The sequence below is a fragment of the Podarcis tiliguerta genome (assembly GCF_965153285.1).
Source record: "Podarcis tiliguerta genome assembly, chromosome: Z".
Taxonomy (NCBI): Eukaryota; Metazoa; Chordata; class Lepidosauria; order Squamata; family Lacertidae; genus Podarcis; species Podarcis tiliguerta.
In genome coordinates, this window is record NC_139553.1 from 15033776 (window position 1) to 15060524 (window position 26749).

At 45.5% G+C, this 26749-nt stretch overlaps 3 protein-coding genes and 1 long non-coding RNA gene across 13 annotated transcripts in view; 2 read left to right on the forward strand and 2 right to left on the reverse strand.

Annotated features, from left to right (window-relative positions):
- LOC310669414 (putative helicase senataxin) overlaps positions 1-6711 on the forward strand; it is a 53201-nt gene extending 46490 nt beyond the window's left edge. For 2 of the 3 annotated variants that reach the window (XM_083423293.1, XM_083423295.1), the window contains 4 exons: positions 734-904; positions 2391-2489; positions 3862-3949; positions 5987-6711. In XM_083423293.1, the coding sequence (XP_083279419.1) occupies positions 734-904; positions 2391-2489; positions 3862-3949; positions 5987-6559 (931 nt within the window). In that variant the 3' untranslated portion in view covers positions 6560-6711. The remainder of the gene's footprint in view (positions 1-733; positions 905-2390; positions 2490-3861; positions 3950-5986) is intronic. The other variant, XM_083423294.1, reaches the window with a different exon arrangement.
- On the reverse strand, positions 96-9492 carry LOC310669779. The gene is made up of 2 exons (XR_014507381.1): positions 7655-9492; positions 96-3011 (listed from the first exon to the last, which is right to left on the reverse strand). It is a non-coding gene; the product is annotated as an uncharacterized lncRNA (long non-coding RNA).
- Positions 9493-14375: 4883 nt separating this feature from the next.
- Positions 14376-26746, forward strand: REXO4 (REX4 homolog, 3'-5' exonuclease). 3 transcript variants are annotated; one of them, XM_083423880.1, is made up of 10 exons: positions 14376-14522; positions 16464-16727; positions 16987-17345; positions 18438-18587; positions 19638-19831; positions 20775-20863; positions 21543-21617; positions 23228-23302; positions 24527-25957; positions 26324-26746. In XM_083423880.1, the coding sequence occupies exons 2-9, from the start codon at positions 16503-16505 to the stop codon at positions 24617-24619; spliced, it is 1260 nt and encodes a 419-aa protein (XP_083280006.1). In that variant the 5' UTR covers positions 14376-14522; positions 16464-16502; the 3' UTR covers positions 24620-25957; positions 26324-26746. The 3 variants fall into 3 exon arrangements, with proteins under 3 accessions (XP_083280006.1, XP_083280005.1, XP_083280007.1); XM_083423879.1 differs by having other exon boundaries at positions 24527-25949; XM_083423881.1 differs by lacking the exon at positions 14376-14522 and adding an exon at positions 15637-15711.
- STKLD1 (serine/threonine kinase like domain containing 1) overlaps positions 26487-26749 on the reverse strand; it is a 40720-nt gene continuing 40457 nt past the window's right edge. For all 6 annotated transcript variants that reach the window (XM_083423614.1, XM_083423618.1, XM_083423615.1 and 3 more), the window contains one exon: positions 26487-26658. In XM_083423614.1, coding sequence (XP_083279740.1) covers positions 26645-26658 — 14 coding nt within the window. In that variant the 3' untranslated portion in view covers positions 26487-26644. The remainder of the gene's footprint in view (positions 26659-26749) is intronic.

The window sequence follows — 26749 nt, forward strand, 5'->3', positions numbered from 1 at the left end:
GTGTAGTCTGCTTTTTTCACGGTAGCTAGCAGCAGTGAAATAAAAAAGCAAAATACAAAACAAACAAATTCAAGTAAAAACCAATACAAATTAAACATTATTGATTTGTTTCAATTTATTATATTTGTTAGCTGCTTTTTACACAAACAAGTCTCAAACCAACTTAACAGATTAAAAAACAAAGAAGACGAAAAACCTTTAAAAAAAATGCATAATTTTATGAACTTCTACTGCATTGCCATTTCTCTAAAGTAAGAAGCCCCAAAGGCTGCAACCTTTCCTCATAGGGAGAGTTGTTGCATCCCCTTCATCGTTTAGGTTGCCCTTTGCTGAGCCTGGCTCAAGGACCCCTTAGTTCAGCATCCTGTCCTCAAAGGGGCCAAACAGATGCCCCACTGGAAAGCCTGCAGCAGTCTTAATCTGATCTTTCCCACTGTCCACTACAGCAAGAGCAGGTGGCAGTTTGGGCAGCCATGTCCTCCTTCACTGCTGACAAAGAGTTTTGAGAGCTACCTTTTTTTCAGCGTTGGGGAGAACCAATAAGTTTGAAGCCAACTTTTAGGTCACCTAGCCAGAACCATGTGGGGGCAGGGTATGTCCCCCAAACCCCCCTTCAAGAGAAACGAACAGCCTGTGCTGACTTTTAACCTGAGGCACTCATCCATCTACAAGGCCCCTTCCGCTCATCCTTTTCTTCTCCCCCCCCCCTTCTTTTTACTACTTTCTTGTTCAGTTCCTTCGTCAATCTCCAGGAAGTGAAACTGGTCGTAGAATTAATTACGTTAATTACAAAAACGAAGAAAATCATCAACTATCGTAACATTGGGATCATCACCCCATACAGTGCTCAGAAAAGAAGGATCCTGCATGAGTTGGAGAAAGAATTTGGAAGAGAAGAAAAGGGGTAAAAGCTTAGCAAGCCTTGAGTGGTCAGGGAATTATGGGAATCTGAGTCCCTCAAGCAGGAGATGGAAGAATTCCTCTATGGAGAAAAGGCATTCCCTCAGGGGAAAGGGAGGATGCTTCTCAGATCAGAGCTGGGAAACCTGCTGTGTCCCTCTCGATGCTGCTGGACTCCCAACAGCCCCAGTCAGGATGACCTATTGGGGGTGGGGGATATTGTCCAGCACCACCTGGAGGGCCAGGGTTTCCCCACCCCTGTAGTGTACAAAAGTGCAGTAGTCTGTCCATAATCTCCCTGCTGGATGAAGCCAAGGGTCCAGTTTATTTATTCATTGTGTTTATATCCCACCTTTTCCTCCAAGGAGCTCAAGGTGCCGTACATGGTTGTCCCTCTCCTCATTTAATTCCCACAACCGCCCTGTGAGGTAGGCTGGGCTGAGAGGCAGTGACTGGCCCACGGCCGCCCACTTTCATGGCTGAGCAGGGATTTGAAGCCTGGTCTCCCAGCTCCTAGTCCAACACTCCAGCCACTACACCTCACTGCCTCCAGATGCTTCTAGGAAACCCACAAGCTGGGCACCTTCTCTTCAGAGGTGGACTGCCTCTGCATGTGGAGATTGCGCACTCCTTGCAGCCGCAGACAAGCCTCTCCTCCACCCACCATCTCCCCTGCTCTCTGGAACACCTGACCAGTGACCTTCACTCCTTCATCTCTACCACCCTCAGTGGCCGGAAGGCCTCCTGTTCCTTTGAACAACTCCCCTGATACTTCCTTGCTGACCCTTTGTGTCTGGAACTCCCTCTCCAAGAACACTTGCAGTGCGTCATGACCCTCCCTATCTTCCTTCAAAAGTGATGTCTCTGGTGAGGCCTTTCATTTGAGGCCTTCCCTGCTGCTGAAGAACACTTGGGCATCCATCCCTTGCTGGACTTCCCTGCACTTATTTCATAAAATAAAAACTTCCCTCCCTCTGTTTCCCTGTTGTTAAAATGTACATTGTAGGCTCCCTGGGGCAGGGATCTCTCTACTTAGATGATAGTAAAGCTAGGGCTGCCATACGTCTGGATTTTACCAGACATTACCAGGATTTCAAAGGCGGAATTGACATCTGGGGGGATTTCTGGAAGGTGGCCTTTTGTCCCGGATCTTTTTGAAATACGGCAACCCTAGAAAGCGTATGTAAACAAAAATATTTTCCCCTCCCAAAAAACCTCATTTCTTTATGCAGCAGCTGTGTGTGAAATATAGGATATGTTCTCATTTTAGAAGTGGAACAAGTGATGAGCCGCAGCCCATTCCCTGACTCTGGTAATCTTCCCTCCGCCCCTCCCTCTTTTTCCACACACACAGACAATAAGTGCAGAGTTTTCTTCTAATGCCATAAGAGTGTGGCTTGTTTCCTTCTTAGTTTCACCTCTGCTTTTGGGAGGCAGTACTAGTAAAAAGAAATGTGTTGAATGGCTCTGTACATTCCTTCCTTTTTCAGCGTTGCAGAAGTCGACACTGTGGATGGGTTCCAGGGCCGTGAGAAGGACTGCATCATTGTCAGCTGTGTCAGAGCGCAAAGCACGCAAGGGTCAATAGGGTGAGGCTTTGCTGTTGTTTTGCGATGTGTCAACTGGGGTGCCTCTGCTGGCAATTCTAGGGCTCGGGTGCAATCCTTGGGGTGGTCAAGTGTGTGGGCCATTGTCCACAAGTCACAGTTGTCTGTTAGAGCCCCCCGTTGGTCTCTGGCCGCATTCTTGCAGCCACCTGAGATGCCCATAAGGGAATTCAGGAGAGGAGAGGTTTGTGGTCCCACAATATTCTTTACGGGGGGTGAGGGCAGGCCTAGGCCATGTGAGCTTTGTCACTGCAGCTCTCTTACTGCAATGAACTTCCCATTCCTGACGCTGGCAAAATGGCTTCTCTGAGGGAGCTTCCACTGTGTCTCACTGGGGGAGAGGAGAAATGGAGCCCCAAACCCCTGTCCTCCCTGGCAGGCAAGGGGTTTGGTGCTCTCAGATGTGACCCGGCAGAATTGTTGGCCCCACGGAGGGCTGATGGGGTGAAATCAGGCAAACAGGGCTACACTTCTTTTGGTTTTCTTTACAGGTTTGGGTTTTTCCTGTTTTTTTGAGAAGGAGAAAAAGGTCACAGCTGCGCTAATGGTGCCTTTCTGTTTTGCAAGTCACCTTTGGAATGAATGAAATATTCAGGCACAGTTTTGAAATATTAATGAGAGTTTTCACATGAATCACAACAAATAATATTAATCCGCCAATGGTTTGTGCTGCAGGGGTGTGTGTGTGTGTGGCCAAGGTCTAAAGCTGGTTCCCACCACCAGCCCAGTTCCTTTCCACCTGGGGGGGTGGAAGGGCACTCTGTGCTTGGAAGCCACATGGTGGGGGGGGGGGGTAGCTGAAATTGCAAAAGCAGATCATGGACTGACTTCTAAGATTTATGCCCCAAGCTTCTCACTTTGCTCTCAAATGATGTCCAATAAAGGAGGCACCCAAGGAACAATTAAATGATAATTAAAGCTATTGATAAACAACCATTTTGAGTATTTTAAATTATAATCTTAAAAGGTATTTCATAAAGAACCTATGGGGGAGGCAGAGAGAAGCTAAAATATTGCAAAGCAAGGGAAAAAAACATGTATAAATGAACATCACTAATAAATATTCACCACTAACGAATTTGATCAAAATCAGGGCCTCCAATAAAAAATGTAAAGCAGAAACATGGCAGCAGGGGGTTGTCTCTAAGAGGAGGCCCATTGAAATTATACATAGACATGGAAACCTTGGTAGGAATGCCTGCAACCTTTTAGTAGTGCACTTACAAATGCATTTCTAATGCCCTTGAAACTTCAACAGGGATTTAGTGAACCCCACTGTGGTCAGCTAGGAGGACACAGGGGGCACTGCCCATCCTGAGCCAGCTTCACCTGTGGCTTGTTTTGCCCCCTCCAGGTTCCTGAAGAGTCTGCAGCGTCTGAATGTCACCCTCACCCGAGCCAAGTACAGCCTCTTCATCCTGGGACACCTGAAGACGCTTATGGTATGTGGAAGGGCATAAAGCCTCTCTCTGGAGGGCCAGTGGTGGTTCCCTGGCAGTGTGTGGGGCTTGGCCCAAGGGTCCCTGGGTTTAGACACCCCCCAACTCTCCCATCGCCTCCCAAAGCCATAAATCAAGCCTACTTCATAGGGTTGTTTGGAGGAGCAGGCTGCCAAAAGGCCCAGTACGCTGTGTCTATAGGTGGTGCCCTCCGCCTGCCCTTGAAAAGGGGGCACAGATTTGCTGCTCTGGCTGTGGCAGGTGAGAAGTGCAGTTCAAAACTTCGGGAGGGATCCAGGCTGGCCAGAGGTGTTGTAGACAATTCAATCTTTTGAATCTGCGGGGTTGGGGAAAATGTTGGGCCACATTTATTCATTCCTTTATTGAATTTAGGTCCAGCCCCCCAAGAGCCCAGGGCGGTAAACATATCAGACACTAAACAATGGTTTAAAGAACCTTCTAAGAAGAGCTACAGCTCTAAACCTCTTTGGAAAAGGCATTCTCTCATCCCGTATCCAGTGTCCTTCAGCCACCGAAGGCACCTCTGTAAACAAACAGGTTTTCAAACTCCTCCTGAAAGGCAACAATGAGGGAGACAGGTGCAGCTCCCCAGGGAGGGGGCCACCACAAAGAGGGAGCTACCACTGAGAAGGTCCTGTTGGGGGGGGGGGTCAGTGCCATCTCAGTTTTGCCCCTGCTTGTGGGCGCCCAGAGGAACCTGAAACTCGGGTTTCATAGATTGTAAAACTTACGTTACTTTAGCTCTTTCACCAGTTGCTCTTAGACTGGCAGTATGGTATTCCAGAGCTAAGGAAGCTGTGGGCTGCTGGACTACAACTCCCATCACTCCTGACCATTGAACACTGTGGTTTTTCATGCAAGGCCAAGCATGGCATTTCTGGGAGGTGTTTGTGAGATGCTCTAAGGGCCGGGGATCCTACAGCCCTGCAGATGTGCGATGCCCAGCAGCCCCACCGGCCTGGCCATTGATGAGGGGTGGTGAGAGATGGAGTTCAGCAACTTCTGTGGGCCATTAAAGTTCCCCACTCCTTCCTCTGTGCTAGTATGCCAGCTGTGTGCAGGGAAGCGTTGGTTCCAAGCAGAGAAAGGGATGCCGTCCTCTGCCATGCTGGTTGCCTCTGTCCCATCAGACTCCTGTCCTGCCAGTTTTCTCCCAGGGAGGCGCTCAGTTGTGGGATAAAGCAGCTGGCATGGGGGACTCCCCTCTTTCCATCCTGGCACTTTCCTGCATGAGGTCACAGTTACTCCCATATGGGGCGCAAAGTCTTCATATGGTCCTTTCCCCCAGCCTTGTACCATAACTACTTTGCCACTAGAGGGCCTCCAATCCAGGTTTGGAAAGCCTGGCAATGATGGTTTGCTCCTGTAAAGTTCAGAGTTTGGAATGGATTTCTGTTAAACACTTGTTTCCCTGCTGCTGCTGCTGCTGCTTGTTTTGTAACTGCAGTGAGGAGGGAAGGATCCTTATAGCCCGAGTACGGGCATATTGGAGGAATCCTCTGTTGCGTGTTCACAAACCACTGTTTACCAGTGGGTGCAATCCAGAGGAATTTTGTCCTCCTTTCTCCTGACACCCATTATTAGTGGTCTCTAGTGTTTTAGATTAATTCAGCCATCCTTAGAGAAAGGGTGAAGAACACTTTTCAGGCCAAGGCCCCCATTTCCCCCAAGCTGAAAGCTGTTGAGAGGTGCACTCCAAAAGCAAGGGAAGCCCAAGACCGACACAGTCAGACTCCCACTTTCCTGCAGCACAGCCAAGAAGCTAGAATGGTCTCCTAAGCAGCAGGCAGTGGGGTTGAGAAGAAGTTGAAGGTTGGCAGGCCAGTTTGGAACACTAGGAGGCAGATTAATTCCACCACTGCCAGGTTCCCCTCCCTGCCTGAGAAGCAAAGAGAACTGGGATCAAGTTACAACAGTTTCTAGTTTGAGGCATCAGATTAATTTCCCCCAGCTTATAGACCACCACTACCCCCAAATCATAAGAATTTGTTTTGTAAAAAAGAAAAATTCATTTTGTAGGAAAATAAAGATTGGAACGCATTGATTCAGGATGCTCAGAAAAGAGGCTCCATCATCAAAACCACCTCCAAAACAATGTACAACAGTATTCCTTGCTATGCAACTGGTGCTAAGATGATCCTGAAGCCCATGTCAGTCCAGCAGAAACTGGCGAGAGCCACAATTGGGCAGGTGACCACAGTGGCCACATCGGGTGAAGCTCCTGCACAACATCCACAGCCATCATCTTCTGGTGCTCCTGCTCCTGCTCCGGGGAGCAATACAGAATCTCCTGCGCAAGCCCAGCCGAGTCTGGCGGTACCCAGATTTGGGCAGGTGACCATGGCGGCCCTGATGAATGAAGTCCCTGTACAACATCCCCAGCCATCATCTTCTGGTGCTCCTGCTCCAAGGAACAGTGGGGCACCTCTGACGACACCATCTAGGCACTCCAGTTCCTCAAACCCACAGGCTACATCTCAGGATAGGCCAAGAGATCCGCGGCTGACCAAGAGGGCAGAGGAAGGAGTCAGAAGGAGCCCCACTGAGAGCCATAGCCCCACAGATCCCAAGCGACAGAAGACAACAGAGTAGCCCTACCTGTATAAGCAAGAACTCTTGCACCATGTACAGCCTTTTCCTGTATGATCAGCTTTCTGGTTGGTTCCCTGTTCCCTGTAAGATAATGTATTTTTTTGTTTGTTTAATATATTTGTAATAAACTATTTTCTTTGATACCAATACAATATATTGAGTCTCTTGTTTTCAAGTCATAAAACCATTCAAACAAATCAGTTGTATCCGGAGTGAGACATTACTGTTATTGGCAATTTGGGATTGAGGGAAAAGAGGAAGTGGGAAGAGAGAGTAGGAGGAAAGGGGGAGAACTTTTTTTTGAGAATCATAAAATTGTGGAGTTTATGTCCTTCTACGTAGAATTGTAGAGCAACCAGATCAGTACTAGCGACCCACTGGAAGAACATAAATGGACTGTCACATAATAAATGGCTAGATAAGAGTACAGCAGGTAGTCCTATCTGAAAAACTAAATCACCATACCGAACTCATGAGATGCACTGCAAAAAAAATACAGTGGTGCCTCGCAAGACAAAAAGAATCCGTTCCGCGAGTCTCTTCGTCTAGCGGTTTTTTCGTCTTGCGAAGCAACCCCATTAGCGGATTAGCGCTATTAGCGGTTTAGCGGCTATTAGCGGCTATTAAAGGCTTAAGTGATTAGCGGATTAGCTGCTAAAAGGCTATTAGCAGCTTAGTGCCTTAGAAAAGGGGGGTGGGGAGCGAAAAAAAATCGCAGGAACTCGCAAGACATTTTCGTCTTGCGAAGCAAGCCCATAGGAAATTTGTTTTGAGAAGCACCTCCAAAACAGAAAACCCTTTCGTCTAGCGGGTTTTCCGTCTTGCGAGGCATTCGTCTTGCGGGGCACCACTGTATTTCTTTTGTTATGTCATTCATTTATAGAATTCATTAATAGTCAGCAAAGTTTGTTCCCACCTACAATTCACACAATGTCTTGAAGAGGACTTATTCTTAATATTGTAGGAAATGACTGACTGGAAGTATAGGAAGTTATTTTAAATGTTATATAATTTACATCTAAGATAAAACTTTAAGCAATGAGGTGGGGGTAGAGGCTTCACAGAGCAACCCTCAGATTCAGCGTTTGCATTTACCTGCCACGTTCCAAGGCAAAATGTCGCTATGGGGATTAGGAGGAGGCCCCACCTGAGCACAGCATCCTCTCCAGATTTGGCAGAAGCAGCTGTGGAAATCCTGGACAAGGCAGGCCTCTGGGGAATCTCTGAGGAAAACGACAGAGGGGGGGGAGTGTTTGTGTCATCTGTGGAAGATTCTGTAAAAGTTCTGTGCAGTATCTGGCTCATCACTACCATCAGATTCATTAATATCCAGCAACAACCTACATTTGTATTAATGATTCTGGAACATAGGTGTCTGCCTTATACTGAGTCAGGCCTTGGTCCATCTAGCTCAGTACTGTCTACCCTGGCAGGCAGCAGCTCACCAGAGTTTCAGGCAATGGGTCTCTCTCGGCCCTACCTGGAGATGCTGGGGCTTTTAGCATGCAAGGCAGATGCTATTCAGCTGATCCACAGAACTTGTTATGGTTCCGACACAACAAACATGAGGAAAGTGCAGTGATGCCCTCGCTGCCTCATTTCAGTAATCAGGATATTTTCCTCAATCGCGTAGAGCAGGCACGTCCAACAGGTAGATCGTGATCAGTGGACGTCTGTGGTAGATCACTGGTAGATCACTGGCTCTCCCCAAAGAAGCTCAACAACTCTGGCTTCCTTAAAAAAAAGCTCAACATTTTTGCCCTGCACCGCCCCCAAACAGGGCTTTCCTCCTTCCTAAAAAAAAAACTCAACTTTGACCTGAACCCCAGAAAAGGGGGATAGATCACTGCCAGTTTATAACACTGTGAGTAGATCGCTGTCTTTTGGGAGTTGGACACCCCTGGCCTAGAGCCTGAGATGGCTCTGGAATATAAAAACCCCACTTTGCTAGGCCAAGGAAGGGAGAATGCACCTAGATGCTCTTTCACCTACCTGGGTTTTAAAAATGGCAAGAGGCAGTAACCACTAACCTCTCTCATGTTTCCAGTCTCAAGAGGAGTAGAGAAATAGAAGAGATGAGGGTTTTTTTTGGTGTGCCTGGCTACACAGCCAGTAGCCAGAAGAAACTAGTCCCATTAGCCCAAACAGCCTCAAATCTGCACTCATCATTCCCCCATCTGCCCACTTGGGAGTTTAATCTTTGTTGCAGCTGCAAGGGTTATTTGTTGAGAGTGGGGATGTTTGGCTGGACATGCATAATGGTGTTTTGTTTTTCAAAATTTCACATACAATCCACCATAAAATGAAGCACAACACAATAAAACATAATTTGAACATTGGTGGAGTAGCACCTTAGAGACCAACTAAGTTTGTCCTGGGTATAAGCTTTCGTGTAAATGCACAGTTCTTCAGATATCTGAAGTGTCCATGCACATGAAAGCTTACACCTAGAACAAACTTAGCTGGTCTCTAAAGTGCGTGCTACTGGACAATTTTTTTCATTTTTTTCAACTGCATCACACCAACATGGCTACCTACCTGCATCTTGAACACTGGTGGGTGTGTATGTTTTGCAAGTACATACCTAAGGAATAAATAAGCCAGTTCCTTCATCTGACCATTTAGCGCAAACCCCTATTGGACCTTGATATACTGCTGCTTTTCCATTATGGGGTACCCAAGAGCCCATATAGAGTCCTCTTTTAGGTTCTCTATCGGTAGGAGAAAATAACAGAGACCAACCAGAGAATATTGAGAAGCAAAGCAGCTAGTAAGCCTGATCTTTATTAAACTGTTGCAACAGGGTGCTCCCCCCACCCACAGGAGAGAGGAAGAGGACCAAGATCAATAGTGTGCAAACTCCGATACAGTTGTACCTTGGGTTAAGAACGTACCGTAGTTTTCGCTCCATAAGACGCACCTGACCATAAGACGCACCTGACCCTTTCACGCGCCTAGTTTTTAGAGGGGGAATGCAAGAAAAAAAATTCTTTAAAGGGAGCGCTGAGCAGAGCCTGTATCCCAGGCTCTGCTCAGCGCTCCCTTTCACGAGCCGTGTGGAGCGTGTGTGCGGCGCTTGCAGGCTTTTCCCCGAGGAGGGAGAAGGGGAGCCCATCACTGACGGGTTGCCTTTCTCCCTCCTCGGGGAAAAGCCCCCAAGAGCCACACACACGCTCCACGCGGCTCTTTAAAGGGAGCACGGCTCTTGCTGGCTTTTGCGGGAGGTGGGGGAAGGGACAGAGCTAGAACAGCGGGAGGGAGCGCTGCGCAGCGATCCCTCTCGCTGTTCTGGCTTCTGGGATAGCTGCGCAGCCTGCACCCACTCCATAAGAAGCACACACATTTCCCCTTACTTTTTAGGAGGGAAAAAGTGCGTCTTATAGAGCGAAAAATACGGTAATTCATTCTGGAGGTCCATTCTTAACCTGAAACCGTTCTTAACCTGAGCTACCACTTTAGCTAATGGGGCCTGCCACTGCTGCCGCACGATTTTGGTTCTCACCCTGAACCAAAGTTCTTAACCCGAGGTAATATTTCTGGGTTAGCAGAGTCTGTAACCTGAAGTGTCCGTAACCTGAAGCATCTGTAACCCGAGGTACCACTGTTTGGACCTTTGAAATTCCCACCCCACCCCACCCCCGTACATCATACATACATCACAGAAGGGGTGTAGCCTAAGACCACCCTCCAATACATCATCCATACATCAGAGAAGGGGCGGGCAGGAAACCTGTTGATGGGTTTACCTGGAGAGCCTGGCTATCCTTTTTGTAATGATAACTACTTAATCCTGAATCCAGGTCACAGGCTCCTATTCATACACAAACACACCCTTAAGACAGGATTTGTGAACAAATGAGACAATAGGGAGGCTTCTGCATTTCCTTTCACCTTGTAGAGAAATATTTGAGGTGACTGAAAGAGTCAAAATGGCTTTAGGAGTTTTTTGTGTGGATTTCAGACATGTGGTTCATATATTTATATATGTGTTTGCTTGGTACCTTTATGGACACCCATTATATATAAGACCTTAAGATTCTTATAACAACCAGGTCTTCAAATGCCACCCAGAAACAGCCATTCTATCAGGCTACCTCAGCAGGAATGATGGGAAGCAGGGCCCTTCCCTCAAGCACCTCCTATGGCCAAAATGTTTCCCTGACTTATAAGAACGGCTCTCTGAGAATTGGTTCCTTTGGGAGGAATGTTTCCTCTTTCCTCCCCATCCATCTTGCCTTGTGTGCTGTGTATTTTACATTGCAACCCTGTGCGTAGGGACTGGTTTCAATCCATTGTATGTAAGCCGGGCTGAAGAGTTGGTTAAAAATGCACCTCAAAGTAACTGATTCATAAGCAGAGTGTTATAGGAATTCTGATCAAACACACATACATAAACCACATGTCTAAAATAGTACAAGAGAGCAATCCTGAAACCATTTTGACTCTCCCCAAAGGCCCTCAAATATTTATCTGCAGCAGGAGGATGGGAGAAACTTTCCAATTGTCTTTTCACTTGCAAATCCTCCCTGCAGATTCAGCCTGGCAAGTTTCTGCTAAGCTGAGCAGACTAGCAATAAGGTGTAAATTTGTAAAAAGGAGATTCAGGAACTAAAGTATTTACTATTGCAGTAGTGAGTTCCGCAGGCTTAGGTTGGAAGGTCAAACAAGACTACAGTCAAGAAACTGAAGCAAACCAGTGGCCAGGAGGCCCAATCTTTTTTGTTGCAACAAGACTCCAAACGACACAGGATAAGCAGAGAGAATCAATGGGTTACATCCATATTTCAAAGTTTCCCACAATACATCTCAGGATGCATCATCAAGACATCATAGATATGTCACAGAAAAGGTGTGGTCTCAGGTAGAACCTGAGATCCAGGCATGCCCGTCACTCAAATATAGTCTTTCATACTTACATACATACTTTGTACTCACAGTACAAAGGAAAGTATAGTTTCCAAGTCCCTGAGTCAAGTCAAATACACCCCTTTGTCTTGACTGGGCTTTGATATAAGAAAAAAACCCCTGCTCCTTTTCCCTTATGGGGTACCCAAGAGCCCATATAAAGTCCTTTTGTAGGTTCTCTATCGGTAGGATAAAATAACAGAGACCAGCCAGAGAATATTGAGAAGCAAAGCAGCTAGTAAGCCTGATCTTTATTAACTGTTGCAACAGGGTGCTCCCCTCACATGCAGGAGAGAGGAGGAGAACCCCGAGCCATGCGTGCAAGTCCTTATATAGACATTTTAAGTTGCCCGCCTGGAGTCCAAGACCACCCCCAGAAACATCATACATACACCACAGAAGGGGTGTATCCCAAGACCACCCCCAAAACATCATACGTACATCAGAGAAGGGGCAGGTGAACTACAACAGAAATCTGAGTGCGTTGTTTATCTCCTGTCTGGCAAGTTACCTAATTGCATTATCTGAATTTTGGCCACTCTTTTGTTATTATAACTACTTAATTCCTGAATCTAGGTCACAGGCTCACACCCTGTTCATATCTTGAATGTGCCATTAAGATGGGATTGGTGAGGACAGGATTTGTGAGGAAAGAGAAAATGGGGAGGTTTCCCACTTTGACCTTGCAGAGAACTATTTGAGGTCAATTTGTTCAGAACCTAATCTGTGGTTTATATATGCAGTTCTGAACATTTTTTCATATCTATATGACCTTAAAATTCTTATAACAGCTTCATCCCACTATAGGATAGATAGGCATTGTGATTGAGGTGGTTGGATATCTGTCTGACACTCTTGGGGCAGGATATCACTGGCCATGACTCCTTGGGAAGGCCCTGCAGATGTGACTGTACACCTCAGGGATTATGGTGGGCTCACTCACCCCTCCCCTTATACCTCACTTCCCTGGGTCCTAAATGCCACTGGAACTGAGAAGATTGATACAATGAGTGATTTATTATGATTTTCTAAAGTTTTCCCATTGAGCCAGCGCATAAATACATTTATCTGTGAATCGCTACATTTGGTATTGACACTTTGCCTTGTATTCCTTTGTTGGAGACCTGGGACTCAGCCGGGAGTCAGAGACTCCTGAGCTGAGCTTCCCTTGCCATTGCAATGTCTTCGCAGATATGTTGCTGTTATTTTCTCTTGACAACAGAGGATTTCGTTTGACAGGTGAAAGGCTGGGAAATGTCTGTGAGTGAATAGTTTGGTAATGTGCAGCAGAGGCTCTTCTCATGGTGTGTGTGTGTGTGGGGAGCATCTTTCAACCCCCTTCCAATTTCCTGGTAACGCCATCTCAAAGGAATGGCCAGGCTACCCAAAAAATGCAATCAGTAAGGCATTATCAGGTATTCTGGCAGACAGGAGAGAAGCAACACTCAAATTTCTGCGGAAGACTGCCTCCTCCTGTGATGTATGTATGCTTTTTGGGGTGGTTGTGGACTACAGGGTGGGCAATTTTCAAAGGGGTTTGCACACCTTTGTTGTAGGTCTCTCTTGCCTCCTTGCAAGGAGAGGGAACTCTGCTGCAACAAATAAATAAGGATCTGCCTTGCTTTCGGTGTGTCCTGCCTCCATCCACTCATCTCTGACCAATCATGGACCTTGGGGAGTTGGGCAGCAAAAGCCAACCCACCTATTTTTCTATAACAACAGAAACAGCTCTTACTGTCCGTTTTCTTGATAAAAGAGAAAAAGCGACCAATTAATAAATAAAGCAAATGAATTCTGAAGTAGCCCCCGTCTGAGTTTGGTGGTAAATATATTGCAGGAGAGGGACGCGGGTGGCGCTGTGGGTTAAACCACAGAGCCTAGGACTTGCCGATCAGAAGGTTGATGGTTCGAATCCCCGCGACGGGGTGAGCTCCCGTTGTTCGGTCCCTGCTCCTGCCTCCCTGCTCCTGCCAACCTACCAGTTCGAAAGTGAGTCAAAGTGCAAGTAGATAAATAGGAAGCACTCCAGCAGGAAGGTAAACAGCGTTTCCGTGCGCTGCTCTGGTTCGCCAGAAGCGGCTTAGTCATGCTGGTGAGATGACCTGGAAGCTGTATGACGGCACCCTCGACCAATAAAGCAAGATGAGCGCCGCAACCCCAGAGTCGGCCACGACTGGACCTAATGGTCAGGGGTCCCTTTTTGTTGTTGCTTAGTTGTTTAGTCATGTCCGACTCATCGTGACCCCATGGACCAGAGCACGCCAGGCACTCCTGTCTTCCACTGCCTCCCGCAGTTTAGTCAAACTTATGCTGGTAGCTTCAAGAACACTGTCCAACCATCTCGTCCTCTGTCGTCCCCTTCTCCTTGTGCCCTCCATCTTTCCCAACATCAGGGTCTTTTCCAGGGAGTCATCTCTTCTCATGAGGTGGCCAAAGTATTGGAGCCTCAGCTTCACGATCTGTCCTTCCAATGAGCACTCAGGCCTGATTTCCTTAAGAATGGATAGGTTTGATCTTCTTGCAGTCCATGGGACTCTCAAGAGTCTCCTCCAGCACCATAATTCAAAAGCATCAATTCTTCGGCGATCAGCCTTCTTTATGGTCCAGCTATTGCAAGTGTGGGGACCCTTTGGTCCTCCAGATCCTGATGAACTACAACTCCCATGATCACCTGTCCCTACTTGCTGACTGCTGTAGTTCAATCAGCTGCCAGAAGGCTGAAGGTTCCCCCGTCCCTTCCTCGATTACAGCCTCTGTTTACCGTTACCCAAGCATCCCGCATTAATATCCCGCTCAGCAACCCCTGTTATTCCACGCCGCTCCCACTAGAGGGTGCTGTCCCGCATCCCTTCCTTTCTGTTCCGTCCCTTTCCGCAGGAACCAACTCGACAGAGCTTGCGTTTCCCACCGGCGCCTTCCTGGGAGCGGACCCACTTCCGGTTGGCGTCAGGCTTGGAAGCTCGCTGGTTCCTCGGCAGGAGGCGTGTTGCAGGAGCCGGAGCGCGTCGTTGCCACGTGCTGAGCCCCGCGAGCTTCAGAGCCGGAGCCGGAGCGCTGGGTAAGTGGAGGATGGAAGCACCGTGGAGTTAAGTGATCTTTGTGCACGCTGCCTTACCTGAAAGATCATCATCATAATTATTATTATGAGTCATCTGGGAGAACTGAAGTTGTAAGAGGCAGGACGATTTGGGCAGGAAGGGGCTATTCCTTTAAAAACTAGTACGTACTATATATACGCACTACTGTATTTATCGTGTATACAGTATATATATATGTAGGAGCATCACCCCCAAGTGATGCTGGTTGCCTCCTCAATATCCTGGTCTTCAGCTGTTGGGTCGGGACCCACTAGGTGGCTTTCAACCTGATCCAAGGTGGGATACCTCTTCTAATGCATGCATTTCATGTGCAAAAGCAGCTCCCATGTGCAATCTTTTCAGTGCTTTGCCACAGAATCTATTATTAATTGAATTTGTTAGTCACTTTATTTGGGACGGGGTGAGCTCCTGTTGCTCGGTCCCAGCTCCTGCCCACCTAGCAGTTCGAAAGCCCGTCAAAGTGCAAGTAGATAGATAGGTACCGTTCCAGCAGGAAGGTAAATGGCGTTTCCGTGCACTGCTCTCGTTCGCCAGAAGCGGCTTAGTCAAGCTGCCCACATGACTCGGAAGCTGTACACCGGCTCCCTCGGCCAATAGAGAGAGATGAGCTCCGCAACCCCAGAGTCATCCGTGACTGGACCTAATGGTCAGGGATCCAACCTTTACCTTTATCTGGCCCAGGGCAGCCAAAAAAAACTTACAACCAACCAGGATCCAGCAGAGCTATTGAGAAATGCTCTCTTCCCCCTGCCCCTGCCTCCAAGTGAACCAGGTGTACAGTTTTGCAGATTACAGGGAGTACAGCTTGGAGGCAGTAATGCTTCTGAATAGCAATTGCTGGAACCGCAGGATGAGAGGGTGCTCCTGCTTGTGGGCTTTCCATTAGGGCGTATGGCTGGTCACTGAGACTAGATCCCCTTCCCTATGTTTTTAGTGGTTCATGTTTTTATCTGTAAGCCACCTTGAATCCCATCAGAGAAAAGGACAGGGTATAAACAAACAAACAAATAAATAAATAAATAATATAGGTGGGCATTTGGCTTGATCTAGCAGGACTCTTATGTTCATATTCCAGATGCCAAGTTTCATATACAGTGGAACCTTGGTTCCCGAAAACCTCTGCTGTTCTCAAATGCCAAAAACCTGCAAGTAAATGCTTCTGTTTTCAAATGTTTTTCAGAACCCAAATGTGCGATGTGTCGTATGAGCATATCATTTGACATTTGTAGAGGGTTGGGTCTGCTTTGTCTCCTTTTGCTTCCAAAAATTGGTTTGAGGGAATCCAAGCAGGACGGTTATGGAATTTGTAGCCTATGAAGACAAATCTTAGCCTTTCCCCACAGGCTTTTCAGAGAAAAATGTAATTTAAAAATCCTTTTAAAAATTCTTAGACTTCTTAGGTACGTATAGCCTAAGAAATATTTTAGCAATGTTTCACTCCCAGTTGACATACAGTGATACCTCAAGTTATGGAAGTAATACGTTTTGGGGGTCCATTCTCAACCCAAAATTTATGCAACTAGAGGCGTGCACGGCGGTAGACTGCTTCTGCGCATGCCGCTGAGATGTTCTGGTACTTCCAGGTTTGCCGCGGCTGTAAACTGGAGATTCCGTAACCTGGAGGTTACACAACATGAGGTACCACTGTACATCACTGTCTTATTGCTCTGGCAGTCCTTTTTAAAGGCAGATCTTACGTTGTTTTGAAATGTGTAATTGATGAGCAAAGGGGTATCAGGTTTTTTGGTTTTTTAGTGATTATATGACCACGTAGAGTGCCTTTTGGACCATGGGGGGGGGGGGGGAAATGAATTAACTAAATACATAAGATTATGTTGTTATTATCGTGGAGTGCCTAAATTTGTACTACATGGGTTATAAAGTTTGACTTTTTGTTTCAGAAATGGTTGTGGTGAGAGGTCAGTGACTGTCATGTCAGGATGGCAAAAATTAGAACCAAAGAATCAAAAGCCCCAGCAGGCAACTCCACAAGCATATCAGAAAATTTAAAAAAACAACACAGGAAGGAGAAGAAGAAAACATTGTTTTGGAAAAAGAAAATCAAAGGGGCAAGGAAGAAAGCACAAAAGGATTCCAAAGTCATGCCAGATATGCCTCCCAAAAATCCTCAGGAAGTTTCGTGCAACTGGAAGGCCTTGCAGGAGGTATGACTGGACAATGGTTCTCTGTTTTCTACCTGTGAGCCTTTATCTTCTAGAGCAGGATGGTCCAATATGCAGCCACATGCGGCCCCAGAGGCTGTTTTTGGTGGTCTTTCAGCTCCCCATCCTCTACCTCAGCTGGAGCAGCGCAGACATGGTGGCAAATGTGTATGCTGTTTCTCTTCCTGCTTGGGCTGGAGTCTCTGTTTGCCGACACCAAATTGGAATTGCACTGATTTGCGTTTCTTGGTTTGTTTTTCAGCTTCTGAAACCAAAGGCTGCCATTCTGGATTCCGCTCTTACTGCCCCCAGCACACATTCCAAGGGCAAAAACAAGGCCATAGAGGGAGGAGCTGCCCTCAAAATGCCAAAGGTAAACGGAAGTGAGAGGATGCTGGCATCCAAGCCTCCAGAAATGGCCAAGAAGAATCAGGCTGAACATTTTGCTCATCCAGTTTCTGCAAGCTCTGAAAAGCCTGTACATGGAAAGAACTCGCACCAGGCCCAGGAGGATGGAAAAGGGCCCAAGGGAGGCCCTAGAAGGGGCACTGTTGAGAGGAACTATGGGGACATTAAAGAGAAAAGAAGGAAAGCAGAAGAAGTGGAACCAAAGCCAGCAGAGTAAGTCTTTTTCAGCCTTGTGCTTAATGATTTTTAGGCAGAGCTGGCAAAAGAGCTCAGGTTTCTCAGCACCAGCTGCAGATGTATAGGCCCCTAGTTCCTTCATGCAGCACACAGTTAAATTGTGGAACTCCCTTCCACAGGAGGCAGTGATGGCCACCAACTTAATGATATTAAGAGAGGATTTGCCTTCTCCTTCTCCATGAATTTGTCTATCAATGGCTGCTAGTCAGGGTGGCTATGCTCTTGTCTCCACATTTGGAGGCAGTAATGCTTCTAAATACAGGTTGCTGGAAATCACAGAAGGGGAGAGATGCCCTTGTGCTCAGTTCCTGTTTGCAGGAGTCCCACAGGCTTCTGGTTAGCCACTGTGGGAACAGGATCCTGAGCTAGATGAGCCATTGGTCTTCTTATCTTCCTGTGTAGGAGCTTAGCAACAGGCAGAACCAAATTAATTTCACTTGTAGCCACTTGTGAAACTACCTGCTGCGTATTTCAGGTGGAGGTTGGGTGTGTGATTAAATTTGCAGATCAGTTGGGTAGCAACTCTTTAAGACAGAGCAGTCCCACTGAGATCAACATCTGATTTGCAGCGTTGAAAATTTTATGGGCATGTTCATCAAACATGTTTACATAGAATCTGTGCTGCACGGACCAATTCTATTACCAGTCACACTTTTTACAGGCACTATGGACACCCCATTCAGATATGATCCATTCCCTGTCCTCGTTTTCCATACCACAAATAATTTTATACACTTCTATCATGTTGCTTCTTACTTGCCTCACCTCTAAACTTAAAAAGCCCCAAATGTAACCTATCCCTATAAGGAAGTTGCCTTATTAAATCTGAGTTACTTGAAGAAGATGCATCACGTTTATAGCTTACACTTAGGGAGGTATACAAAGGATTATGCCATTCTTATTCTCACAACAACCTTATAAGGTGGGCAAGGCTAAGTGATAAAGTGATAAAGAAATGAGCTCCATGGAGACATGAAATCACCCATCTCCATTGCAGCTGTTTGACTCTTCTGCCTGGTTAATACTTTGTGCATTTTTTGGTCACCTGTCTTTTGCTTTCCCTTCTAGTATCTGGTTTGATGATGTTGATCCTGATGATATCGAGGCAGCCATGGGTCCAGAAGCAGCAAAAATTGCACGGAAAAATCTGGGCATCCCAGAAGTCAGACCCCAGCAGTTAGCAGAAGAAACACTGGTTAAAGAAAAGGCCTTTGAAGGGTAAATGTTTCTCAGTAAAGCTAATACTTAATAGCACATGGCTTTGAACTGTTGCAGCAATATTAATTGAACATTAAACTGCCTTTGAATTGATGAATAAATAGATTCATTAACTACATCTTCATTTTATTAAAAGAAAATTCAACAGAGGAGCAGTATGAGACATTAAGAGCTTATAGTTTAATGGGGGAAATTCTGATTCTCACTGTTAAAAGAAAAAAACCAACATCTTCAATATTTTCTGCTTTGTGCCTGTTAACAGTTAATATGCTGGAACTAAAATAGCCTGGGAGTGAAAATGCACGCGCACAGAAATACCAGCATGCTCTTAACACACAGCACCACCATTTGAAAATTTGTCCTTGTCAATTTGTTGAAGAAGCGCCTTACAAATTCTTTCAGTATCCCATTATTACAAGCCTGGCCACTAGTAAAAGAGGATTTATTAAGAGGTTTAAATTAGTATTGATTCCCATGAAAAGATTGGCAAAGCAAATATGGCAAATAACACATGGGAAAATTGACTAACAAAATAAGATTTCCACAAGGTTTGAAGCATAAAGACTCTTGCAACTCTCTCTTCAGCTTTATCATGCATACGGCTTAAAATGAAAACAGAGGGAACACCAACCCCCCATAAAACATTTTGGTAAAACATAAACCGTGTATTGCCTTCTATACAAATGGTTGTCTGGTACAGGAATTTACTACATTATCTGGATATTATTTTAGATGTAATGTTTTCTGTGTAGCGTGGGATATTTAATGTGTGTACGATGTTGTTATATGTTGTAACCTAATTTTTTGAAGATGAACCCACTAAGTTAATTGACTCCCCACAATCAAAGCTTTCGTTAATCAATTTTCCAGTCAGACAGATTTAACACTGCAGCTGCTTAACTCTGCAACCTGTTTTATGTTGGGAATAAGCTCTCTCCAGTTAGGGCCAAGTTCTGGGCAAAGAGCTCTTTAAATCCTTTCCCCAGAAATGTTGACGTCCTGTGGAGGCAGCTGGTTAATATAATGATAAGGCTCTCTCCTTTTCGGCAGCCTAACCAAAGCTGTGGCCATGGACTGTGAAATGGTGGGCGTGGGACCCACAGGCAAAGACAGCATTGTGGCCCGTGTGTCCATTGTGAACCTCTTTGGCAAGTGTGTTTACGACAAGTATGTCAAGGCAATGGAAAAAGTGACAGACTACAGGACGGCCGCCAGTGGGATTCGGCCTGAAAACCTAAAGACAGGTTGGTGCTCTGTGGGTGTACTGATTTCATATTATGACTGTAAGGAGCTGTATTTTGTGGAGTCAGGCCATATCTGTACTATACATTTAAAGAACCATTCTATGACAGTCATGGCTTCCCCCCCCCAAAAAAAAATCTTGGGAAGTGCAGTTTGTGCAAGCCGCTGACAATTGTTAGGAGAGTCCCTGTTCCCCTCCCAGAATTGCAATTCCCAGAGTTCCCTGGGAAGAGGGATTGTTTAAACCACTTTGGGAATTGTAGTTCTGCGAGGGAATCAGAATAAGAGAATTGTAGAGTTGGAAGGGACCATGAAATGCCTGTTATTTTCAAAAAGGCCCAGATTGTCCCCCTTGCTAGCAATTGTTGTTGCTGTTGATGATGGGTTCTGATCAGATTTCATTCTGGTGTAAACTCTGACCCATTGCTCCATATTTATTAATATTGAAGATGATGATGATGTAAACCAGGGGTCAGCAAACTTTTTCAGCAGGGGGCTGGTCCACTGTCCCTCAGACCTTGTGGGGCCACTGGACTATATTTTGGACTGTATTTTGGAGGAAAAAATGAACGAATTCCTATGCCCCACAAATAACCCAGAGATGCATTTTAAGTAAAAGGACACATCCTCATGTAAAAACACGCTGATTACCGGACCATCCATGGGCCAGATTTAGAAGGCGATTAGGCCGGATCCGGCCCCTGGGCCTTAGTTTGTCTACCCATGATGTAAACAATCTTTATACTTCACTCAGTCATAGTTATGGTTAGTTATGGGTCTTTCTTCTGATTGATTTGTACATCATGCTGACTTTACAGCTATATTCTCAAAAATCAATACACATATATTTAAAGAAAAAAAAAGGCCCTTGTGTGGTGTGTTTCTGTGGACTCCTGTTGTGCTTTTGCTGAGAACATTTTTCTCTGTGTTTCTTTGGTTGCTCAGGTGAGGATTTTAAAATCGTTCAGGAGGAAGTGGCCAGCATCCTAAAAGGAAGGATCCTTGTTGGTCATGCTCTTCACAATGACTTAAAGGTACAGAGCCCTTAACTTTATTACTTTTCTTTATTGAATTTTTTATATATCTATTTCTATGCTGCCCTTCATCAGAAGGTCACAGGGCAGTTTACAATAAAAAAAATACAAGAAATATATAGCATAGTAAAAAACAAAAATAATCCCTCCTCCACAATATTTTATATCCCACCTTTTTCTCCCAAAAGCTCAAGGTGGCGTTACGTGGTTTTCCTTATTTAATCCCTACAACAACCGTAGTAGGTTAGGCTGAGAGAGGCAGCAACTAGCCCAAGATCACAGCCATAAGCTTCATGGCCGCCTGGGGATTTGAACCCTGGTATCCCAGGTCATAGTCTGACATGCTACCACTGCACCACAGTGGCTCATTGTCTTTCAACCCTTGCCTTTCATTGTTGGTATTCAGAGACTTGCAACCAGTCTGGTTTTTCATCTGCCACTCCCACCCCGAACTCAATCAGAGAGGCCACGCTTCCTCTCCTCTTGAGGTCTCCCACTCTGAGATGTCCTATGCTGGGCTGTGATTGTTCTCTTGTCAGCTGAAATTTGAATTGCAATTTGCAAGCCCAGTTGCTTCTCACTCAAGTTACCTGTTCACATTTCAACTGTGCGTGCTACTCTGATGTCTTGATTACACCGTGAGCAATGTTCACAGTGGAAACCTTTTGACTGTTTTCAGATCTTGTTCCTTGACCACCCCAAGAAGAGAATCCGGGATACACAAAGATACAAGCCTTTCAAACAAGAGGTCCAGGTAGGAACTGAGAGACATCCCCCTCTCCCATCTCAAATCAACAGACTCTACATTGGGGTTGGGAACCTCTACCCTATGGTCTTGGCCCAATAGGGGGTTTCACCTGTAAATCCTAATGAGTGGGGGAGGAGGGAGGGCTCAATCTTGCTGAGTGCTGCTTCCTGTCAAAAGCAGGCTTTCAGTGTGGGGGGTGAGATAAAGATCTGGCCCACTGGTCCAAAAAAGGTTCCCCTCTCCTTTAAATTGAAAAGTATGGAGGCTACTAGAACTTGGGGCCGTTGATCATTCCACTGCCATTTTTCTTCTGGACAAGTTTCATTGGTCTGGCAGCTCTACTTATGCAAATCTTCTGGTCCAAGTGTCGGCTGTTAGGTCACTTTTATATTGGAATATATAATTGGTGGTATTATTATTATTGCAATTTTGAATGATTTGATTGGATTTGTCATTAATTGGAGGATTCTATTGAAAATGAATAAAAATTATTTACAAAAGAAAGAGAGAGAGAGAGAATCAGGACTTGGAAGATAAACCACTAATTGGATTTTTCTTAGGGGCAGCATGTGGTTATAGCCACATTCAGGAAGGACTTGAAAGGTGCAAATTAGAATGCTTGGTACAAAAGATTATAGCATATTGGACTTATGGGAAAAATTGACTTATTACCGTACCTTTCCGTCTATAAGATGCCCCCATGGATAAGACGCCCCCTATTTTGGGGGACTCAAATTTCAGAAAAAGGGGGAAAGGTGGCTCTGCTTTTTTGCGGAGGATTGCCCAAGGTTTTACAGCTGGGGGGAGGGATTGCCAAAAATCGCTCAAACGCAGCATCCATGCTGACCATTGCCGGCAGCTGTCAATCGCCCACTTGCCACAGCGACAGCCAATCGCAAACAGACCCTTCCTCAGCAAAAAATCTCTTACCTGACTGAGAAAAGCTGTCCGCTGGCAATTGTATGCATCCCAGAACAGCAGCCGCCGATTGCGGCAGCGACTGCCAATCCACAGCAGTGTTTGCTACAGAAACCAATCACCAACCCAATTAGAGAAGCAGCAGCCAATCCAAAGCAGCCCTTCTAGCAGCCAACAATTGTCGCTGACAAGCCCCTGCTCACAGCTGCAGCCAATCCACCCCATTCACTATCCATGTGTAAGACGAGGCACGTTTTTAAACAAAATTTAGAGTAAAAAAACCTTGTCTTATACATGGAAAAGTATGGTAATTGACAAATGGACAGAATTAAAGATAGGCAGGAGGAAAAAAGCACAAATATACTTCGTGGGAGAAGGGTGGAGCTTTGTTTCATTTACAAATGCCAGAAGTGGATTCCTGCATTTCAGGGTAGCAAGTAAAAAGGCACTGTCCAGCTGTGTGCTTTTTAGGTTTTATTTAACAGACATAAGGGAGATTTGTGCATCATCCATTAATGCAAATGGTCAAGACCAAAGCAGATTGACTTTTGTGGCAATCTTGGATCCCTTGAGCTTTCTCAACAGTTAAACCTGTCAGGATTTGTTAGTGTCGGCCAAATTGTTGGTGGCCTCACAGCAACACAAAGAAATCAAGCACAGTACCTCCTCTTCAAACCATGATTTCTCCTTTCATATAGAGTGGGAGGCCATCTCTGAAGCTGCTCTGTGAGAAACTGCTGAATGTGAAGGTGCAAGCTTTGGAACACAGTTCAGTAGGTATTCTTTCATTAGGTTCTGGTTGCAAGTGACATATTATTCCGGGCTCAGAAAGGAAATAATAGGGAAATGTATTCTATTTTCCTGGGGAGCTGGCTCTTGTTTAACCCTGGGCTATCTCCTAATTGTTTATATTTCCTTTTCTAAGAAATTACAACTTTCAATAAATTCTTACTGGTACACTGGCCATCACTTCTTAACACTGCTAACTCCCCCCCGCCCTATATCTAACCCACTTTACATAAGCTTTACCGAAATGAACATCTTATGTTTCTAGCTTATTTTTTTGCTAAAATGAGAAAACTGATCATGTATTTTTTTTCTTCCTTAGTAATGTCAAAGAGACATTACGGTACAGTTCCAGGCATGTATACTCAGCAGTAAACGCCCATGTCCACACAGATGTAAGGCTGATTGGGTTCAATATATCTTACACCTAGGAAATTGCATATAGGATTGCAACTTAAGTGTCCCAACAGTTTTCTATACCATTTCCATAAATGATGTGCTTGAATCTTAAAATAAAGATGAGTTCACGCATGTCCTTGTCACGTATCGACTGATAATTTGCATACATAACACAGCCATTAAAAAACAAATGTCTCAGAGAGAGCTTTTATATGATCTCAAAGACTATGCTTTTTAAAGGGGAGGAGCATAGCTCAGTGGTATAGCATCTCATTTGAATGTAGAAGGGCCCAGGTACAATCCCATGCAGGACTAAGAAAATGTTCTTTGTCTGAAACCCTGGAGAGCCACTGCCTGTTAGCTGAGACAATACTGAGCTAGATGGGCCAATGGTCTGACTCAGTATAAGGCAGCTTCTTATGTTCCTATTAAGTTTTTATATTTCTGTCCCACCTTTCTTTTTCAAATGAAAACCAAAGTGGTTAATGCAAGCCTTATGAAATGCTTTTTGTCCTCCTCATGTGATGTGGCTGTTTGCTGGTAGAATGTGCAATGTACCAGCCTTCCAAATCAGGGGAAGGGTTATAATTTTGTCATTTAAGCTGCCCATTGTTGTTTGTAGAAATGTGAGAGTAATTGGGGAACAACCAGGAATTACATCATTCCTGCAGTCAGGTCACTTGACAAGATTTCATCCTGTTGATTCCATCACTTGACACAAAGTCAACTAATTCATTGTATCCTAAACTTGTTGCTCATTTCTCTCTCTCTCTCTCTCTCTCTCTCTCTCTCTCTCTCTCTCTCTCTCTCAGATTCAGGATGCCCAAGCAGCCATGAGGCTGTACATGATGGCGAGGAAGCAGTGGGAAGCCTCGCTCAAAGAAAAATCAAAGACCAAGAAATAATAAATCTGAGTATCTCTGGATATGTCCTGCTTGCTGTACTTCCCAGCACTGACTGAGTAAAAATATCAGTTGTCCTACTGGCCTTTCCCCTTGGACCCTTTTGTTTGCCCTTGGTCAGCTACCATACAAAAAATACTCCCAAGTTATTCAGTTATGAAACTCTTCTATTTGCTTCTACAACTGACAGCTTCCTGGAGCCTCTCTCTCATAAGCTTGGGACACTGTGAAATACAATTATTTCCTTAACTGTAGAAGAAGAAGAAGAGTTTAGACTTGATATCCCACCTTTCACTCCCTTTAAGGAGTCTCAAAGCGGCTAACAATCTCCTTTCCCTTCCTCCCCCACAACAAACACTTTGTGAGTTGAGTGGGGCTGAGAGACTTCAAAGAAGTGTGACTAGCCCAAGGTCACCCAGCAGCTGCATGTGGAGGAGCAGGGAAGCGAACCCAGTTCGCCAGATGACAAGTCCACCTCTCTTAACCATTACACCACAGTGGCTCTGGTTGCCTTCAAATTTGCTATTTGATATACCATTCAAGGATAGCACAAGCCCAATAACCAAACTAGTGCTTCACCTGCCACTCCAAGGAAGTCTTATGATTTCTCTCCATAAATGCTCTGAAAAGAAAGAAACAGCTGCTTCTACCCATAACCCCACTTTTGAAGATAGTGTGTTTGTTTGCACATTGAGCTGACTGTACTATCATATTGAAAATATATGAACATTTCACCAACTCTGCATACCATTGAGCTCCTGTTGAGACAAATCAGGTTCCTGCTTTCAAATAGGCTGTTGAAATTAGACAACTTGTTCCCCCCTAAAGTGAAACATGAGCCAGCCAAAATGTTGATGTGGCTTATGTACCAGCAGATGGGAACCAGCAGGGCCCAGGGCTTTGTTGCTGGACAATGAATGAATCGTTTGAAAGGTGAACAGCTGTAGCAAGTACACCTCTGGCATCAGTTTGGTGAACATACAAAGCTGTCAGAAGTTAAGAGAGGAGCTCGGAGCCATTGGCCTGAGTGCCAGAGGAAATCCACATAAACTTCAAAATCTATGCAAACTTGTATATTTGTAAGCTGGAAGCATAATAAGCCATGAAAATAGAGGCACTTCATGATTCTGGTGACAACTGCTTGTAAACACTGATAATCAGTTGGCTTATAATTCCTTTCAGGTCACCAGCTGCTTTCTCTCACTAGCATCCAGAGAACTAGTTCTGCAGGCAGAAAGGGGAGCTTTAGGCATGATTTCTCGCTCTTCAAATAGCACTGTGTATGGCAAGCTGCTTTTGAAAGGGGGAAGTTTCAAGAGCAAGTAAAAATATAGTATAAAGGTAAAGGTACCCCTGCCCGTACGGGCCAGTCTTGACAGACTCTAGGGTTGTGCGCCCATCTCACTCAAGAGGCCGGGGGCCAGCGCTGTCCGGAGACACTTCCGGGTCACGTTGCCAGCGTGACATCGCTGCTCTGGCGAGCCAGAGCCGCACACGGAAACGCCGTTTACCTTCCCGCTAGTAAGCGGTCCCTATTTATCTACTTGCACCCGGGAGTGCTTTCGAACTGCTAGGTTGGCAGGCGCTGGGACCGTACAACAGGAGCGCACCCCGCCGCGGGGATTCGAATCGCCGACCTTTCGATCGGCAAGCCCTAGGCGCTGAGGCTTTTACCCACAGCGCCACCCGCGTCCCTTAAAAATATAGTATATGGAGCAGCAAAAATCCCCAAAATTCATTGGATTAGTTAAATATCTGCATCTGAAGCTGAATACCTCGGCAACACCACAGACAAGGGACAAAGTAGATGCCGTGATAGGATTTCCCAAGTTTTAAAATAGCATTGACTACCAAACTGAAGGACCACATATTCTCATCTGGTATTCATATTTATTGACTGTTTTGTAAAACAAAAGTGTATAGAAGGTTTAAGATTTCCCTGAAATATGGCCGGTTCCTTCTTGAATGCTGTTGCTGACTTACAAATAGTGCAAAGAAGCAATCTTCTAGAGCGAGACTTGTCTCATTTCAGACAAGGAGCCCTGCAGGTAGGGGTAAAAGATACATGCTTTAAAGAATACTTCTGAAGATTCAGAGCTTTCAAAATAAAGAGCTGATGTTTGTGTTTTGTTA

Coding starts and splice junctions, on each gene's coding strand:
- REXO4 (XM_083423880.1), top strand. CDS start 16,503: ATGGCAAAAATTAGAACCAAAGAATCAAAAGCCCCAGCAGGCAACTCC. Junction 21,618..23,227: donor CTTTCAAACAAGAGGTCCAG/GTAGGAACTGAG, acceptor CCTTTCATATAG/AGTGGGAGGCCATCTCTGAA. Junction 23,303..24,526: donor AAGCTTTGGAACACAGTTCA/GTAGGTATTCTT, acceptor TCTCTCTCTCAG/ATTCAGGATGCCCAAGCAGC.